Source organism: Lepisosteus platostomus, chromosome 6 (genome assembly GCF_059453375.1).
Source record: "Lepisosteus platostomus isolate fLepPlt1 chromosome 6, fLepPlt1.hap1, whole genome shotgun sequence".
In the NCBI taxonomy this organism is placed as follows: Eukaryota; Metazoa; Chordata; class Actinopteri; order Semionotiformes; family Lepisosteidae; genus Lepisosteus; species Lepisosteus platostomus.
Window position 1 is genome coordinate 27,944,888 of NC_142616.1, and position 20,419 is coordinate 27,965,306.

A 20,419-nucleotide genomic window follows, 5' to 3' on the forward strand; every position below is an offset into this window, starting at 1 on the left:
TTTATGGTCATAAATTACAGTTACACTCAGTAGGCCTACAAATCAAACTGTTACAAAACATGGGCTACTCTCCCAGTATTGTCAATAGCGAACAAGATTAGGAATTTCATGAAACTCATATCTTTTACAATTTGTACACAGCCATAGCATGATTTTGAAATCGTGTGGTTTGGAAATTTAATAAATCCAGAATTTATTTTATTTATGCAAAAGGATATTTTCCCCAGAGAGATTCCAAATGCTTCTTTTGCAGTATGTAATAGAGACCTGCACAGTCTTTGAGTCATTTCCATTTTTCTTCTGCAAATGTGATTGAACACAGCCATACTTTCTTCAGTTTCCAGTACAGCATCAATTTTATCTTGATTCATTAATTAGGATGGATAAAGGTCTGGGAAAAATAAACCTGAATGACTAAAAGAACAGACCAAAAGGTGTCCACTGCATCCTATGAGATATTACCCCAATCATAAAATATCCTTAGGTTTTGAAAGCAAAGTGAAACCCTGGCATCCGTTTTGTCCTTTGATGCCTTTCACCCCACCCGCCATGAAAAAAAAATTATCCAACCTGTCCTATTAACGAGTCAAAATGAAGCATTGATTATTTGTAAAAAGACAAGTGCTTAACAAATCAAGGGCCCAGGAAACTGATGAGGAAACGCTCACCTGCACAAACACGAAAATGCAAACGATTATTAACCAATTGATTTTGTGGTCTAAATTTCAAAAAGACCTTGACTTGACTGCCTGCATCCAAACTGCTCCCTCCATCTCTGAGCTCATGCATTGTATTTATTTCCATGCCTGGAATGAAACTTTTCCTACAGCCTGTTATATATTTTGCTTTCTATTTCACTTTAATAGCGAAAAAATCGGTTACATATTTTTTTACAGCTCCCAATCCTATTACTATGCTGTTGTCCTTTGATTATTTATGGAAAACTATTTCATGCTTACTTACATTTGCCACTTATTTTCCCTGTGCGACCCATAGCAGGTTCAGTCTATTTCAAAAAGCCTTAAAGCCAATTCTTTATACGTCTGCAGGTCGCCCTTTGCAATTGAGCCTGGATTGAAATACAGGTTGGGGATGCTTGCAGAGGAAGGTGTGTGCAGGGGGGCATGGGGGGAGTGTCAGTGAGCGACTCTACTTTGGAATAGGGATGAAAACTCTTCAGATTTATTATCAGATGTCAAAATAGACTGCGCCTGGTGTTAACTAATGACAAATGCATGGCTAGAAAGCATCAATAAAATAACATTAGTGTCTGCCAACACGCTGTGTGACGTGTGATGGAAAAGACCTGCGCCATGTGTTTTTTTCATAATTCGCTTTTCTTTTCAGGAGGTATTTGTGCATTTATAAAAAAAGGCTGCTCTGTGTCAAAATATTTTTAAAATTATCGAACGGATAAAAGATAAAAAAGGCTTCCATTAAAAGCCTCGCACCCTGAGATTTCCAAGGTTTTGAAATGGAATTCCACGCATAAAGGATGTTTTCTCATTAGCTGGTCTTTTAAACCATTGGTAGTGTGATACTGTAGTATACCCACACACATCCTGCAACAAATATCTGTACTGGCCAACACAGCTATAGAGCTATATTTTCAAAGAAAAGTACTCTCTTTTCTGCAACAGGAGGATTTCCATTGTCCAGCATAGAGTAGCAAAGGAAAGACTTGCATGTATTTGTAAACATCATTTGTGACACCAGAAGGCTCCACGGCTGAAACGTTGTGTTTTCTTTCTTCTCTTTTCAGCAGGGAATAAACCCCTTACATGTATTTGTAAATATGTGTATTGCTGTGTCTATATTGTATGTGGGCCTTGCTGTTCTAATTTAGACTACTTGGATTTCTGAGAGCCTGTGCTGTAAAGAAAAGCATATTTTTACTTAAATGGCTGACTTAGAAATGTATTGCAGTTGGCCATCCAGCACCAGGCTGAGGAAAAGGAACCTTGAGGGAATCTGTGACAGGTACAGAGCTTTGGTAGCTTAAACGATACATTCTTCAGCAAGTGAGCGTTCACTGCAAGCAACACAAGATCTATCACAGCTTTAAATCACAGTTTATTTAATCTCAGCTCAATAGGAAATAAAATGTTAGGTTGTGGGTAATTACCATTCAATGACAGTAAAGTATGTCTGAATAACCACCAGGAGCTGTATCTATTCAGAAGAATCCATTTTAAGGTAATATTCAGAATTTTTCATTTGAAAACTTTCCTAAGCAGTTTGACGCAGTCCTTCTGTGGCCTTTAATATGACGCATGTATTAAAACCAGATATTTAAGTCAGAACAAAAATGTTTCAAAATAATCCCATATAAAAAGGGCAAGTGAACACCAGTTAAAAGCACAGAAATATAAAACATTATGATTAGATAATATCATTATAGGACTCTCGACATCATAACCCATGCTTAGACTACATGTAACTATCTACCTGTATACCCATGTGCCCTGACGTATCTGTCTTTCCACTTGTCGAAAAAAGATTTTTTTTCAAAATGAGATTAAGATTACTCTTTCATGAAATTTCTCCCAGTATTTTATATAGTGACCCTAATAAAGTCCAGGCCAGTCCAACATGTTTGTCACTGTCACAGGTGAAAATGTAATTAATGACACAGGGAGCTGGACAGCACAGTACATTTGCCTTTAAATACCTCTCCAGCTGGCTGAGTTTGTAAGAACCCAGCTGGACAAAGCTAGCACCGATCAATAGGGTCAGAGTTCAGTCATCCTTCCCATCATCGCTACTGCTCCCATCATCTCCCGGCTAACGATGCCTGCAGGAGGAGTGTACCCACTCCACGGCGATGGACTGCTTCACCTCACTAAAAGGAATCATCAGCCATGTGTCTAGTGTGACGCCCTATAAACTACTACCAGCAGTCAACTTTATAGAAGAAGCAAAAATATATAAAAAGAACTACTCTTCTCTCCAGCAGCCTTACACTGGCATTCAGCAAAGAGGTTGGGGAACTGGGGTATAAGGTTTGTGTTGAAGCTTCAACAGCAAGAACTGAAATGTTAACATTTCTCGTGCATGCATACTCAAGCTTGGACGGAAATAATATTTCTATTATTCTATTATTATTATTTATATAAAATGTTATACTATCATTCCATATACACATGCAGACTGTACACATGGGTTTTGTAGGACTCAAAACGGGATCCCATACATGGGATAAAACATTTTTAAGACTAGACATTGCTGTGAATTATGGGGTATGCTAATATAATTTATTTCTGACCGTTTTACAATGCTAGAAAGTCAAACTGTCTAAAGAAACTTTTAATTCTGTTTTGTAGGTCAAAGTACAGTAATACAATGCTGACATGTCCAAGTAAAGGCTGAACAACTGTCTGTGGTTGCTTACATGTTTTTAAATAATTGTGACAGTTTGAAGCAGTGAGGGGTATGGCATATTCATATATCCAAGTATGAATAAAATTCATTATATATCAATATAATTCATACTTTATATAGATTGTATATTTTCCTAGTCAATAAGTGTTATGGAATCTTTTCTGTTCACAAACTAAGAATTTAGGTAGAAATGAATGCATATCAAGATGTGGTGAATATTAATGTATAAATATGTTTCACGAAAAAAGTAGATTTGCTCAGCAATACAAAAATGCAACAAAAAAGGTATTCACCAAAAGAAACAGAGCTGAGATACAGTAGACACTCTCCCCAGGGGGTTGCCAGGCTACGGCTGTAGTACAATTTACCGCTCCAGATTCACAGTTGTGACCAAAACTGCTTTAATAGAGGCTTTAATCAATAAGACCTAGAGAAAGAATGATGCTTGATGCAGCAAAGCACAAAGCACTGTACAAGTTGCAAATACTATAAGAATAAACTGTACTGCATTCATAAACATGCGACCAATCAACACAAAAATAAAGCAAGCAATCTTTATAGCTGATCATTACCTGCAAAATCTGCTTATACTAGACTATACTTCTCATACTAGACTACGCTGTAATTTAAAAGAAATTGTAAGTCAGTTTTTAAAGTTCTGTTCTTCTATTCTTAGAATACAGTATAAGCCCTTTGGGTTCCACATTATCCATTATAGGTGGATGTGAGAAACAAAGCTCTGTTATACACATTTGCCAAAACAGGGAGCTACATGGCAGGCATTGTTGGCTTCAGTAGGTGATAATTCACTGGCAAAGACAGAACAGAGGCAATTCTCATACACTTGACAAAACTACTTCCTCTGAATCTTATGTGCCCAGTAATTATTATTTTAGTCACAAAAAATACAAAAATCAATTAGAAAATTCAACATGTAGCCACAATTACAGTAGAAAATTGAATACTGGGAATGTTCAATACGGCTATCACATCACACCCTGGTACTTAGTGGTCAGAATTGGAAATCCCCCCCCCAAAAAAAAGTATGAGGAAGAAGCAACAATATGATGTTCGAGACTGACTGTGCTCTCAGTGTTCACACAGTGTGATCACAAATGGACACCCTGCCCAGCGCAGCTAAGAATGTTCAAGAATGTGGCTGAGCTTTCTCTAAATTATCCTCCCAGGGACAGACCAATCCATTAAAACATTCTGGACTGTGAGTGAAAAGCTCGTAATAGGGCAACTGTGCGTTCAGAGATATCATTCAAGAGAATGAACTATAGCTACTGGGTGACAAGCTAGAAAAATGCTCCCACTTTTCAACCTGTACAAATGGCGTTTGGTCACAATAACTCACAACCGGACACTTCATTCCAAGCTGAGTGCAACTGGTCCAGTCAAAAGCTATTATCCCATCTTCTTTATTTGTAGCCCATGGTTTTGGGATTCAGAGTCTCAGATAAATACTGGTAAAATGCCACTTCAATCAAAAATATTGCCCGATCCTTCTAATATCTGACTGAGACCGGATGGTAGCCTGTTTCAGATGAAATAAACCTTTTAAAGGCATGTGACCACACTGTTGTACATTATTTTACTGTACGAGCACCTGGGAGACATCCATAGGCATCATGACTTTGAAAACAAAAGCAATGATTCATTATTTCTCTACAGTCAATAACTATTTTGCACTGAGCCCCACTACTAATCCACTTTCACCAAAATGACACCAATTATTTTTAAAATATAAAATAATCAAAGGCATGCACTAAGAAAGTAAGTGGAGAGAGTATAAATATGTCTTAAATGTTCCACAAGTTATTTCTTATTGCATAAAGATGACATGACAAGTAACAGACATTTAATGCACATATATTACAAAGATGATCATGTAGATTTACACAACCAAGCCTGTGCTTATATAACAAATTAAAAACACAAGTTAAATGCAACCTTATTTTACTTCAAATACAAGAATTTACCAGTGCTTACTTATACTGGTAACCGAACAGAGATGTTAAGACAATTTGGCAAAAAAAATCGGACCTCACAAGTGTTGGCACGTAATCTTTATCATTTCTGAAAAAGAAATCACACCTCTCCTGATGCATGTGTTGACTTTATTTGAAAAAAAAACAAACATTTTAAGTACTGTATATTTTGGGGGGTAAATGGGGTCTCAATCTCTGCTAATACATCCACAGCTGCACAGTTCATTAACATCACGCCGGGCAATCTGTTAACAACTGTACCTTAGAAAGTTGAGCAAGGACAGAGATGGTACACTACCAAAGATGGGTTGGGGGTGAGATATTTATTTTTCTAAAAAAAGATCACATTGTAGATAGCTTTTCAAGACCTGTGTCCAGAGATCCTTAATCCTTCTTTGTCGATATATGTCTGGCAGGTCAGTCCATTGAGTAAGCACATCATTCATGAGATGGAAGTTTGTCTTTTAAAGCTAGATAGTGGGTGAAAAAATTGCTTTGGTTTACGCAGGAAATTAATCAAGGGAATGGGTTTTGTGGAGCATATAGCAAATCTAATTTGTCTTTTGTGCAAATGTAGCTTGCTCCAATTCTTAGTAATTGTGGACAACATGCTCTTTTGTGAAAAGCCACTTGTTCCGTGCATAATTAGAGATCTCATGGCTGTGTTAAAAAGAAGGGGGAGGAGAGAGGGGGACTGCTTGTCAATGTAAAGTGTGATCTAGATAATAGTATTTTCATCAAAGGTAGCAATTACATTCATTAGGCTGAGCCTGGCATGGTAGCAAGGAAATTAAGTGGTAAGGGAATGAAAAGCTTAGTATGTTCTTTCTCTTTTTAATCTCCCCCCATTTTCTTTTTCAAATGCCTCATGTGGAGATAGAAACTTGAAGAATAAATAGTCTCAGAGAAAGAAAAAAATGCTGCCAAAGTCCTCCTTAACCTTTCTTGAGTAATGATCTAGCTGCGGTGGTTCTGAAGACAGTTACTATAGCTGCACTTTTCAAAAATTAAAAGCCTTTCTTTAGGGCTAATTTCCTATGCAGCTTTTAAATGAGCCCAACATATGACTCAAGTCTTGAAAGAGCTTCGGGGCTTCTCAGAATTAATTCCTAGTTCTTTTCAGATGTAAATTAATTGTTTTGTATTCTATAAAACTGCAAACAGCACATAAATCAACCAGTTTAGAGGAGACACAAGCCTTTTAATTCACACCCTTTAAATTTGAATTAGTCTAAGTGGATAACTCTGTGACTTCCTGGTAAGCAGGTGTAAACTGGGGGGCTGCATATTCAGGGCATCATGAGATAATAAAAATGAAAAGCTACACCAAGCACAGCAGGGCTACTGCCCATGTGAAATGGGTTAGAACCTGCTGGAAAAATCATTTACCTTAATTAAATGATCTTAATCCAAAACAATACCTGTATTCAATCTAAACACCAAAGTGCATGCAGCAATTAACAAAAGTACCACTCCGCAGGTACATAAATATACATGCATGTATGTCTAGCACCAGACAGCTATATTCTCCCTGTCTAACATAGCACCTTACGTTTTGTTTCACAAAACAGGTGGAAAACCTTTACAGAGAAGCACATTTAGAAATCTTTTTGAACGTGGTATTGTTTGCGAAACTGAAGTGCACATTTACTGTCCCATTTCTCTTTATTCTGTACAGTGCTCGACACTCAGGATGCTATATTAAAATTCATTTGTGTAGTAATGGATGTGGATGGTATTGTTCACAAAAATTGCCCATTGGAATAAATGGACTTCTTTGAGCGCTTCTTAGTAATAACCAGACATGGCAGTAATAATGGTGGTAGTGATGGTAATAATAATAATAATAATAATAATAATAATAATAATAATAATAATAATAGTACACGTTCTTTCTGCATTTTGCACTAGGTTGTCAAGCAGTATCAGGAACAAAGGGAAGAGAGAGTTCATTACAAAACAATATTTAAATTTGAGCAGATTAAGTCATTACAATTTAATTTTCCAATATTTCGAAGTGCTGTGCCCCATGTATTACTGGTGGTTAATGTCAAACAGGCTATCATTGTAACCTGTTTCGATACCCATTAATATCAGTTGCCCTTTTACGCCTGCATATTATGGAGATGTGTGCGACTAATTATGTTAACATACGTGAGATCCTGTCTAATCACCCTCTCTGTGAGTTATTTGAACATTTCTGTGATCCTAAACGTGTAATTAAATGGGTCAAAAGGTAGACATTCCTGTCACTTCTTCTCAGAAAGCTCTGGTAATTAATCATAGATGTTATTTTCACTCCATTTTTAAAATATAGTAATGTAAAGTGTACACCTAAGACAGCTTTTAAATGCAACTTACTGAGGCTGTACGGCTTAAGAAGTTATCATTTAATAACAGATAAAATAATGAACAGATCCCTAATTAATCCCTTTTGAATGATAAATTATTGTCACTGCAAGTAAATTATTTAAACTGAGTTCCCTCAATCTGAAACCTGAGCATAATTAAATTGCAATAAAATAACATTAGTGGTGACAGGCCATTAGAAGGTGTTGTAATTGACTGTCCTCTTGGTAGCAGTGGGCCTGTGAGAGGGAAGCCGGCTGTTAGGTCTATTCTCAGTCTGAACCTCAGGGATTTTCATTAAAAATAAACAGGTTTAGGCTTCCTTCAGTGGTTAGAAAGCATCCACCCCATCATGTCCTCAACCTCTTTTCCCATAACTCTTTGAAATTTACAGCATTGATACTTCTTCATGTCCAAAAACACTATGTATATCTTCAAAGACAAAATAAATTTTCAGGGAATGTCTTTCACAAAAAGCATTTAGACAATGCAAAACAATGTAATATTATTTACATACATAACAGCGTTATTAACATACAGTATTTATTAGAGTAATGCATAACAATAAGGGGGAACAGTGGTTACCATTGCTGGCTTGTAGCACTGGGGCCCTGAGTTAAATTCCTGGGGTGCTGCGTGGAGTTTGTATGATCTCCCCATGTTCTTGTGGGATTCCTCCAGGTGCTCCAGTTTCCAAAACCGTTACCATAGTCCAAAAACATACTGGTAGTTTAATTAATTAACCCTTGTGTGAGGAAAAGTGTTTATGAATGACATGTACTGGACTGAAGTCCTGCTCAAGTTGTATCTGCCCTTGCATACATTGCTTGGCTGGATAGGCTCTGGGTGCCCTGCGATCCTAAATTGGATAAAGTAATTAGAAAAGGGACAGATTGAAGTATAACAACCACTTTAAACAGAAAATGGAATTAACGGTTATTGTAAGAACCTATGATCACACACTCAGACGCCTATGCATCTGTTTAAATCCTTGGATGTAAAGGCCCTCTTACGGGGTTTCTAAACTGCTGGAATTTATTCTTCAGAAAATCGCTTTGCCTGCATGGTTAATTTTCAATTAAATGATATGCAACAAAATCACATTGATTCAGATTTTCGACTCAGATCGCCGCGTGAAAGACTACAGTATTTTGCTTTGTGAGGGTCACAGTCCGACAATTGCTCCTTTCACAGGCAAGTGAGCAACACCAGTGGAAACAAAGAGCAGGTTTTAACTGGCCGTCGCTGCCATCTAGTGGCTGAAGATGAAATAGCATTTTGGTGAAATACAAGTGTGGAACAAGGAGCGTAATCAGCTGTAGAAAAGAATGTGTAAATACAGCCTTTATGAAAAGGTATAGCTACAAAACGTGTAATATTAGAATATTATAAACTTGTTATATTATTCATCTAGTATTTTAACGTTTACAGTTGTGTAATGTACAAAAAGAAGTTTTTTCAATAATTTGACCTCTATGTCAACTCTTCCTTCAGAATTTTCCCGTCACCCTCTATCCCCATCATAGAGGTCCTCTGAAAATCCATGGGTTATAAAAAAATATGAAACCTATAAACATTAAAAGCTAATTCAGAGAAAAACCGTGCACAGGTGAGTTGTTCTTTTAGCTTTTATTAAACCATACATCCAATGGTTTGTTTAACAAACTGAAATCATGATGTATATCTTCTTGTTACATTCATTTACTGAAAATAAGAACAAAACAAAGAATTGTTCCCAATTTCTATTTTCAGTTATGCAACTCTATATTACAGGAGAATTATACATTATTTCATTCTAACGCTCTTCAAGTGATATTTAATATGATTCAGTGTTGAAAAGACTGCTATCACAATTGTGCTTACAATCATATGACAGGTGTTCAAAATCTGACTGCATCTGAACTCCTGATTCCCGTGTAGAGCTGACCTATATGTATTACAGAGCGCTGGTCCTATTAAAGGTATTAAAAAGTTTTTAGATCATACTCCATTGACAAAATGTCATTTCTGCCACATCTCGTTATATCTAGTCTAAATGTATTTTCTGTTGTTTTTAACGGATCCTTGCAGCCAGAGGAAGCCTACTGCAGGAATGGACCTGCCTTCAAGAGGGCCTTTGGGATTGTGGCAACAGTGAGTGCACACATCTTGGACAGGATGAGGATTCTTCATCTAGATACAGACTGGGTGAGGACTACTCAAGCGTCGGAGCAAAGAGAACCACCAGGCTGGCTCCAAGCATCCGGAAACGAGCGTACAACAGCCCCCGAGACCAGCCGTTTAAATCTCGAATCGTTACGATATCTGCTCTCCCTCACTTTCAGCATACAAATGCCACAAAATAAACCTTGCAGTGGCCTTGACACTTGAGTGATAGAGCTTAACATAACCTGGAGAAAAAAAAAATGTATCTACGCATTGCTACTTCAGCAGACAATGTACATGATTACTTAAGTCCAATTACATCTTTTGAAATTTTTGAAGACTTCAAAATAGTTTGCTTGAGCTTTAGGTGCAGTTAGGCACAATTAAGGAAGTGATTTCATAGACAAGCAATGCGTAAGAAGTGTGAAATATTTTGAAAATCAAGAACATAATCTTTACTGTCCACCGAGTCTATAGTTCTTCAGTGATCAGTTTAGCATGTGCTCTGTTAGAGTACTGTTCCACAAAACTGACCTGGAGGCACCATTAGCAGCACAAGAAGATATCTACACTCACAAAGGAAATGTTACACTTGGGACTGGTACTGGCACTGAGTGAACATAAGTTATATTTAACCTAAACAAAAGACAGAGTATAAGGGGTTCGGGACAATGCAGTTCAATTATTACCTCACTTTGCTCTTCTGTAACTTCAGTACTGTTCTGAGCAGTCTCTATGGTTGTGTAACAGATAGATATAAAGTATTATGCGAGAAACATTTTAGCAACTCCTATCACAAAGACAGACTTATTTTTGTTACCTTCTTAAAAAATGATTGGCAGATAACTTTTTTTGGTTAGATTTAGGGCATTTTTTCCCCCACTAAAAAGCAACAAGCCATACAGAAGGCATGTAAAGAGTGACAGCTCACAAAGAGGAAATGGATATAGGCATAGACACCTGCACCTACAGAACACACATTCATTACCATGAAATAATAATCAGTTACAATGAAACAGTTTATTTTACTTACATAATGCAAGCGGCCCATGGATTCTATGTAGTGATCTCTTGTGGACAACCAGAATAACTGTATGTCCCGACAAAAAAGTTACTACTTCTTCTATGAAAGTAATAAAATCAGCTACAGCTTATCTTCCTCACTCAAACCTCAGTTTGCCTATTTGCCCTGGATCAGTGTGTGAAATCTAGTTTTGAGCAGTGGTTGCTAAAGCCGGGCCCCGTCAGCGTTCAGGCGTCGAACTCTTTATCAATGAACTTGGCCATGGTCGTCAGCTGTATGTTTGTGGTCCCTTCATATATGGAACCTAGGAGTAAACATATAGAAATAAATATGTGCAGTCCTGATGCTGGGTACAACAAAGCTAAAAGTCACCATATTACCACCTGTGGTGTATTTATCCTGCTTTTTTGGTTTCTATGATACAGAAAGAAACTTACAACTGAACAATGCTGACGTATATTCAGAATGTCTTTTTTTCTAATATTATACCTAAAACCTAATAGTTATATTCGGTATACTAGAAAACGTTGCAGCTCAATTGTGGGCAAAGTAAAAGTCTGGAAAAGTAGCTATGCTTTAATTTGTAAAAAATTCAGCTATTACCTTAAACTGAAATTTGTATGTAAAAACCAATTAGCGCAATTCATAAAAACACTGTAGCTTCTTTACTGTAAATATACATCTAAACAACAATCACTGCACTTAACCAAAAAAGCTGCATTTCTTAACTTTTTTGCTGGAAATTTAACAATCAACTGATACTTCACTTTTTGCTATCAGATAAATCTGTGCCTCCACCTGGCACTTTCATGTCAATTGGTTCTGATTTACACATGTAGTCTAAATGCAAGAAACAGGAAATGGGGTGTAACTTAATTTTCCTAGCTAATGTTTTTTCCCCGATTTTATTTTTCAGATGAGTGATCTTATTATCTTATATATCATCATCATCTCTAGATGAGTCAGGCAGATTAATTAGCTACAAATAAGTACCAAATGGGATGGATGAGCTTAAAGGCCTCCTCTCATTTATAAATGTTCTTATGTTCTTTCAATGAGTTGTTATAAATTAGTAGAACAACAACAACATGTTGTATCTCAGTGATCTGATAAAAAAGCAACTCCTGAATAAATCCTTAGCAGTGACATACAGATATACAGGAAGATGTCAGGCGAGCAGGCCACAGATCCTTTACAGCTGACAGAGCTGCATTTTGCAGTACTGCACTTTAGGGAATTGTGGAAGAAGCTGAACACTACGCAATATCACAAATTAAGCAGGACACTAAGTATACTCCTTAATTTTTCCAGAATGCAGCACACTTCAGAGACACCATCTCTGTACTATGTTGTGATCTTTCAAAGTGAAAATGAGTGTTCTAAAGGTCCAATACAGATGATTGTTGAAAATACTAAATATTGCACCCAGTGGCAATATATCCCCTGTGAAGCAAGACAAAGATGCTTGTTTAGGCTGTGTTGCACGTTTGCCAATATAGAATATGCAGAACAACCTCTAGACAGCACTGAATTGCTGCCTTCAAACAGACACACAACACTTATAAGGCAGAAGGAAATGGTAGCTTCTTTCACTTGTGATTAAACAAATATATATGATCAGTTTTGCGCTAGAGCTACTGAGCTACTGGAGCTGCCTCAACAGGCAAGTTATAACAGAACTAGTCGAGGTCAACTCTAGTGAGAATGTAGACAAAGAAGAAAAACATCCTGGCTCTACCTCTGAAATGTTCTTTTTGTCTGTGACGTGGCACGGAATTAACTTTTACTTGTCCAAGTATATGCCTTTTGAAGTATTTTCAAAATTTCTGTTAGAATTTTTACAAAGTTGACGTCTTATCTGAGAAACACATGTATGGCACTTCACCATACTCGAGAGGAGAAAACTAAGACATGCCCAGAGTGCAACTCAATCCCCAGGGGCTGCGAGGCATACAGAGCCACCCTGGAGCTGTCGAAAGGGAAAGCGCCATTCTATCCTGACAGCCCCTGAGAGAGATGGACAGGCTTTTACTGCAGCTGATTTGACGGTATTCAATGAGTCTTGAGAACATCCAGCAGCACAAAGAGCTGACAGATCGAGTTACAGGCTTCCTTTGGAACTACAGGCCACCTCTTTTTGTTAATTCATACTGACAAGAGCTGGCCACAATGCCTTTTTTAATGCCCCCGGAGTGTTCGCTATTAAGATATTCTCCAAGCCTGACTCAAAAATGTATCTCGTAGCACAGATCAGTGTTTGGAGTAGTTAACACAATACAAGCTTGCATCCTTCACCTAAGAAACAGGCCATTTCTGATAACAGCTTTTTCACCCGTCTTGCTTAAGAACTTCTTTTTGCCTAAAACCATGGGTAGGATGTTCTTTTTGAGACTGCAGTAGACCGCAGTTCATTTATCCGAGAAAAACTGTAAGCAGTAAAAGATATTGTGAAAGGCAGATAAAAGAGTTCAAACAATGGAGTGAGCACATGACATTGCACACGGAATGAGAAGAAACAAACTCACCTATTTTGCAGTCTCTGTAGTATTTCTCTATTGGGTAATCCTTAGTGAACCCAACCCCTCCCATCCATTCAATACATTTTGATGTTGTTAGGGCCGCAACCTTACAGCAATCACGTGTCGGTGAAATAAAAATAAGCAGATGCAAGTCAGAATTGTGTATAGCAGGAGTTCCCAGTACTAGTGCTGGGAACCCATGCACCCACTGGTATCTGTTCCACCTGAGCACTCAATTAAATAACTGAACCCTTAATAGACCTAATTATGGGTTCAATTTGCACCATTTTCAGTAACTAAACATGTTGGATGTTTCCTTTCAACCACTGATTTTTTAAGTAATTTAAAATGTCCAACTTCCACAATTATTTTTTTAGATCAATTCATAAATTAAGAACTTAGATGGAATGAAAACCAACTACTGTGCCGGTCCCCAGGACCAAGACTGGGAACCCAGTTAATTACCAGTAAGCAACGTGGTTTGAATTCCCTCTTGTTCTTTCACAGCATACATTGTGCAAAGAACTTCAGTGTTCTTAATACTTTATGTTTTCTTAGAAAGTCCATGCAAGGATTTATTTTACAAAATTATATTCTGTTTCCAATATGTAATTGTTAGCCAAAATTGCAGTCATACCGTCTGGTTTAAAACAGTTCATAAAATATATCTGACCACTTAGAAGCCTCTTGCTTGACAAATAACAGAAATTTAACCTAAAAGGCCCAGAATGAACTACAGACAGCTTATTCCTTAATGTGATACACCAGTATTTTGATTTCTAAGAATGACACTAGATAATTCCTGTTTTATGACATTTACAGACTGATTATTTGGCTGGTGCCAAATGTAATGGTTATTATTAGGTTGTACTTTGTCAATGATTACCAGCTGAAATCCTTACCTCTGCACAGTAGTATTTGGCCATGCAGGCCTCTTTGATGAAGGGCCTCCCTGCCTCTTTCAATCGAGTTGCATTGTAGGTGAGCAGCCTGGAAGCCTCTATCTGAGTTGCCACATGTGCTATTTGATGTTGCATGCCCTGTAAATGAAAAAACAGCAGTTCGCAATAAGCCCTACAAAACCACTGTAGAGCACTGCTGAACATGCAGACTACCCACTAACAACTACTAACTAGCATGAGCTCAAGAAAAGTTACTCTGTATTTTCCAAATTCTTACAACAGTTCCAGTTTTCTGAGACAAATTAATATAATTGATATTCATTTTGTGAACATTACAAGAAGGCTGAATGCTGAATTAGGTCAAACTGGAAAATTCAAAAGCTATACACTGAAACTATATTGTACAATTTTCCAAAAAAATACAACACGCTCAGTGGCTGAATTAATACTAACACCACTACTCTGTTAACCTCCCTAGACTCTTTCAAGTAGCGATCTTTACCTGAAAGTCAAAAATCCGCTTCCCAAACTGAACCCTCTGCCTTGTATAGGGAATAGTGTTGTCAAAACAGCCCTGAGCCAATCCCAGCATCTGTGGAGCACAAACATATAATGTATGCTTACACACCTACATATATAAGTTCTTACTGTAAAGTGGAACAACCCAGCATTAAAATATAAAACATTCTGCGTCCCACCATCGGACCTGTGCTGCGATTCCAATTCTGCCCTCGTTCAGCATTCCAATGGCGTATTTGTATCCATGGCCAAACTTTCCCAAAATATTCTTCTCCGGAACCTAAGATATTACAAAAAAAACAAGAGAAGATTAAAATGTCTGGCAGGACATGTTTTCTCCACTTCCAAGTTTCTGATTTCACAAGGTATGATAGATGTTTATGTTCCACTGTATACAGAAACAAGTTAGGAATTACTATCTTATAGAGGTTTACAGGTTTGAAACAAAAATAACAGAAAACTTTTAAAACATTCAAGATTGAATGGTATTATAGATATTGAAATTGTCCAAAAAGACTAAATAAGTATTCTGCTTTAAACAGTTTACTGGAGTGTTGCTTGTTTTCCTTAAGAGTTTCCATCCATTCAAAGATGACCTTGAAATGGAAGCAAAGCAAGTAATACAGTATAAACTGATTACAAGAGTTACAAATCATTGACTATAAAATATTTAACAAGCTACTTAAAAAATAAGAGGTGGTATCTTAAAGAATATGATACATCTAAACACTAGAAAAGAAATCTGGGGAAAAAACATGAATTTATTCAGGTCTCCTATGTTTGAGGTACACTACATCAAGGGGGCAAAATGAAAATCTCCCAGATAAAGCTCTCTCTATTACAAATGGTTGGTCTGTGAAGGGTTGGTCTACCTTGACGTTGTCAAAGGTCAGAGGACAGGTGCTGGAGGCACGCAGGCCCAGCTTGTTCTCCTTCTTCCCGATGTGCAGTCCCTCTGTGTCTCTGTCCACAATGAAGCAGGTAATGCCCTTGTAGGCCTTCACAGGTGGGGACCAGGGGAAACGAAAGAAAAACAATTACAATGAACAACCACCAGCAGAATGGACACTAAGTCAGGACACCAATACATATGGAAATGCTGGAACTCATCAGTTAATACATAAAACTGGAACTTATGACATCTATGTAGGTTTTTGGATAATATTGGACAATGTGGATTGTGCCCTAAACGTGAACGTGTTCTAAAAAAAAAAGAAAATGCCAGTCAGCCTATCAGGTGCATTTGCTATTTAGTAGCTTACTGATCCCAAGATCTCATCCAGGTATTTCTTGAAGGAAGCCAAGGTATTGGCTCCAAACTCATATGGAAGGCTTATTTCATGTTCCCACAACCCTTTGAGTTTAGCAGTACATCTTATTCTTCATTTTAAATGCACTTCCACAAACTGAATCCACTAGATTCAATGAAAAGACTTATATTATACTAACAGAATGCAAAGTACATTACAATCTGTTACAACAGATTGATAGATCAGACTACAAATGTCCAAACTGTCCTCTACAAGCGGTGCTGCAAGGGTGCATAATATTGTCAAGTAATTAGTTAAGCAATTAAAAAATAGAGATTGAAAGCTGATGGGGGGGTGGGGGGGTGGAGAGATGGTCCTTCTCTCATCATATCACTCACAGCTGAAGGCTCTGCATTGGCCATCACCAGGAACACCCCAGCCTGCTCCGCATTGCTGATCCACATCTTAGAACCGTTGATGACGTAATAATCCTTGTGCTTCTCAGCCCGTGTTTTCAATGAGAAAGCATCACTGCCAGCCTCTGCCTCTGACAGGCAGAAACTACCAATCTCCAGGAGCAAACACAGAAGAAAAACAATATTTTGATAAGATGAATAAAAAATAATCAAAAGACAGAGGCCCAATTATTCTGATGATGATTATTTTGTAGCGGTTTTCATTAGAACATACTAAGAGAAACCTAAAGAAAACAGCAGCCTTTTCGGCAAGCTGAACTTTGTCTACAGGTACTTAATGTTCAAGTGTCACAGATACCTCTGTGAGGATATGGCTCAATTGAATTATAAAATAATTTTAGTATTTACAGCAATACAAACTATAAGCTAAGAAGAGAACTTTGCTTGTTCCAGTGTGATTGACATTGCTGTGGGTGGGTCTTTGTGCTCTTGTGGTAGCAGGGGAGCAAGCTCTCACCATGTTGTTGGCTAGTCGGGTGAGGTACACCTCCTTCTGCTCCTCCGTGCCCAGTTTGATCAACAGTGTGTTGATCAGAGTGTTTTGTATGTCGCACAGCACTGCCACCGATGGGTCCACCTTTGCCAGCTCCTCAATCACCAAGATGGAGGAAAAGAAAGATGAGCCGGTTCCTCCATACTGGGAGTCAATCTCGATGCCCATCAGCTGAAATGGGGGGGAGAACGTACAGGAGAAGTTAGCACCACTTTACAGAACCTGAAAGCCGTAGCTGCTACCGGTTCTGCAGGTATTTCTGAATCAATTACTTCATTTAATATTTATTATATTAAACCAGCCTTTTTTATAATCACTTTAGTATGCTCTAGTATGGATATGGTTATAGTGTTTCCAACTAATATTCTTTGAGGTACTCAAGAATGCATCACATAAGCTTTAGTGCTAAGCAGGAGTGAATCCAGCCTCCTTTGCTTGTAATCAGCATCAATGCAGCTATGCCAGGACCATGTATTTCTGTTATGTGGAGCTCAAGACACTTGGCCACTTCCACTTCATGTGACAATTAGGTAGGCACATTATATGAGAACAAAAATTAAAAGAATTGTTGAGTCTTTACACTTTGTTACTGCCTGTAACTGACATTATCTCTTGACATATCTGGCCTTGATAAGGGAATGTAAACGGCAGTGTTTATGTATTTTACCGTTTTGCTTATCAAATTCAACCTTCAAGTAGCCAAGGTGAGTCTGACTGAAACCTGCTTCAGAAAAAGTTTAACTTACTGGTAATGAAGCCTTCCTTCATTCCTTCCTTCTTTCATTTATAGAAATGGGAGTGTATATTATAGTTTATATTTATTTAGATTTGACCTGAAAATTGTACCTGGTGTTACCCCTGATCAGTCATGTAGCTTGTTGTTTCACTTGTTGAGTTTGGGCTGGCCCTGTTATTTCAGTATGAAGCTCTTGTGAGTTGTAGGTGCTTAAGGATTAAAAGAATGCAAACCCCTTGCTCAAACAGGCCGTTTATTACAGTCGCATCCATGGTGGAATTCTCATCCATCTTCGATACTAATGGGGCAATGCGTTCTTGGGCAAACTTCTTGACTGTTCAGAAAAAAAACAAATGAAGACAAAAATAAAGAGGAAACATGAATCTTAAAAGTAATAATGTGATACCAAGAGCAAGATTTGGTTATGGTAAAGGTGCAAAGTAACCAAAGAAATCTTTTCAAGCAATGTTTTGGGTTGTATCTGTTTAATTAGCTTATTGGATTTGCAGAGAACACAAAAGAATATTGCATGGTACCACATACAATAACAAACAAATGTGAACAATCATCATGTTATGTCACACTTAGTACATAAACAAGCTATAAATCCAGCATTGTTTCGTTTGTTTCTTTTATTTTTATGTGGTAACTAGGTATGGAATCTAAAGATCTGCACACAGTGTGAACACCTCCCAGGGAAACACAAATGATCACATTTTCATTTGATGTTCTGTACAAGTCATCACCCAAACCAACCTAACCTGCTTCCTTCATCATGTTCTCCTCTTCGGTGAAGGTCTGGAGAGGAAGGTGCAGTACCCCGCTCACCCCTGCTCTCTCGGCCGCTGCCTCTGACATAATGCATCGTGCTGCTCCGTACCGCGGACCCCACTTGGAAAGGTGAGCAATGCTTCTTCCAAGCTGCCGGTGACAACATCACAACAGGAGAGTGGCATTCGGTTCACATGGAGTGCGCCGGTCGGTGCGCTGAAAGACTGATGGCTTTTTAGAGCGTATTAAAAGCAACAACCTTACGCTTCATTATGAGATATTAATGTAGTGCCACCAGGAGATAAAGTACAGTCTTCAATCAGAAATGTCTCGACAATATGCACTGTAACTACACAGTTTTATCTTCAAGGGTTCAATAGATTACTATAAGTAATCACACGCAAAATTAACGAATCATGAATACGTACAGTACTCCAACCACCGAGTTTAGTCAGCACGGAATATGAATCAAGAGTACGGTGAGACACACTATTATTAACTAAGTGTAAGAGTAAAATTCACGTATTTACATAATCAGTAGCTACACGCTTTATAGTACGAAACCAGAGTCATGTTTACAACAATTAACATTCCGATACCAATACCGTACAGGAATAAACGTCTAATTGGGACACGTCTACCTACTCAATGTTTTAAAGCATGCAATCAAAAATGACTTGCGTCGGTTATAAAACTACATTAAATGCTCAGGTGTCCCAGCTCAATTACACTCACCTTCCCCACACTCCTCAAGCAGGTGGCAGCCATTTTGAATCCGTTTGTATACATGCTGGAAAAATCGCGAGAACAGACGAATACTGCCTGCGCTCGCGTGAAGAATCCGCTGTTAGCGATGATTAGCAAAACTTCAGTGAACTTGGAGGTCGGTTTGAATTGATCCACGAAGGACATCAAAGTTTCAGCACAAGAGATCTTATCAATGTCAAACCACAAAATTGCAGACAGACGGACGCCCTTACAGAAAGCAATTTATAATAATATAATAAAGACTTAGAATGAAGTATGTTTCTTGTATAAGACATAAGCACAGTACAAATATTTTTTCCTTGAGTAAGATGGATAAAATACCATCAGTTCCTGGGGATTTATTAATCCTGAGTGCTTCTAGGACCCAAACACCTCTCCCTCCTCCATGCTTATACTATGCAGATTTTTTTTTTTGCTGCTTTAGTCCTGTTGTTAAACTTCTTAGTTAACACCTGAGTAAATACTCTTAGTACATCATCCATTTTCTTTCATTGTCCAGAAGCATTTATTTCCCAGAGTTTTTTTAATTCATCCTAGATGGTTCTTTTAGTGTTGTAGTTGTGAAATATTTTTTTTATTATTATTTTAAAGCTTATATTGCAATATTTCTTTCAATTTTTGTCTTGGCCTTTCTAATCTCACTTTTTACCTATCCTGTTACCTTTACTCTTTTTCTTTGACCTAGAAATTGTTGTGTTTTTAATAATTTTACAAATTGCTCTCTTTTCCCTTATATTTTTCCTAAATGATTTGTTGAACCCTATGGAATAATGTTTAGATTTGATTTACACACTTCTGGGATACTTGTAGAAACTCTATAAACCATGGTCATCCATTTTCTCATTAGTTACATACAGTATCTATAATCTATTCTAAAAAAGCTTTTTTTTTGGGGGGGGGGGTATGAGTTCTTGTACAAGGATTCTATTCTACCTACCACAAACCGTGTCTAAGCCCTTGAAGGTTTGCTTTGTACTTGGCTTGAACGGTTTAAAATATTTCTCAGTTCCCCAATTTTTCTCTCACATCTGTTTGCCTCTTTCTGTCTTGCTTGAGACAAACAGGTGAGATATTCTATTTCTACATTCAAGC

General features: G+C 37.7%; 1 protein-coding gene across 1 annotated transcript; it reads right to left on the reverse strand.

The window, feature by feature from the left end:
- Nucleotides 1-9,338: 9,338 nt before the first annotated feature.
- On the reverse strand, nucleotides 9,339-19,403 carry acadsb (acyl-CoA dehydrogenase short/branched chain). The gene is made up of 11 exons (XM_088635165.1): nucleotides 19,295-19,403; nucleotides 18,550-18,709; nucleotides 18,022-18,122; nucleotides 17,017-17,223; nucleotides 16,482-16,652; nucleotides 15,706-15,831; nucleotides 15,021-15,113; nucleotides 14,817-14,906; nucleotides 14,315-14,452; nucleotides 13,419-13,518; nucleotides 9,339-11,197 (listed from the first exon to the last, which is right to left on the reverse strand). The coding sequence occupies exons 1-11, from the start codon at nucleotides 19,346-19,348 to the stop codon at nucleotides 11,121-11,123; spliced, it is 1,317 nt and encodes a 438-aa protein (XP_088491291.1). The 5' UTR covers nucleotides 19,349-19,403; the 3' UTR covers nucleotides 9,339-11,120.
- Nucleotides 19,404-20,419: the final 1,016 nt, after the last annotated feature.

Bases quoted from the DNA above. Each gene is read 5' to 3' on its own strand.
- acadsb (XM_088635165.1), bottom strand. From the start codon at position 19,348: ATGTATACAAACGGATTCAAAATGGCTGCCACCTGCTTGAGGAGTGTG. The intron at 18,123-18,549 runs GTTAGGTTGGTT...TTTTCTGAACAG, and splicing joins GAACATGATGAAGGAAGCAG to TCAAGAAGTTTGCCCAAGAA. The intron at 13,519-14,314 runs GTAAGGATTTCA...GATTGCTGTAAG, and splicing joins CCAAATACTACTGTGCAGAG to GTTGCGGCCCTAACAACATC.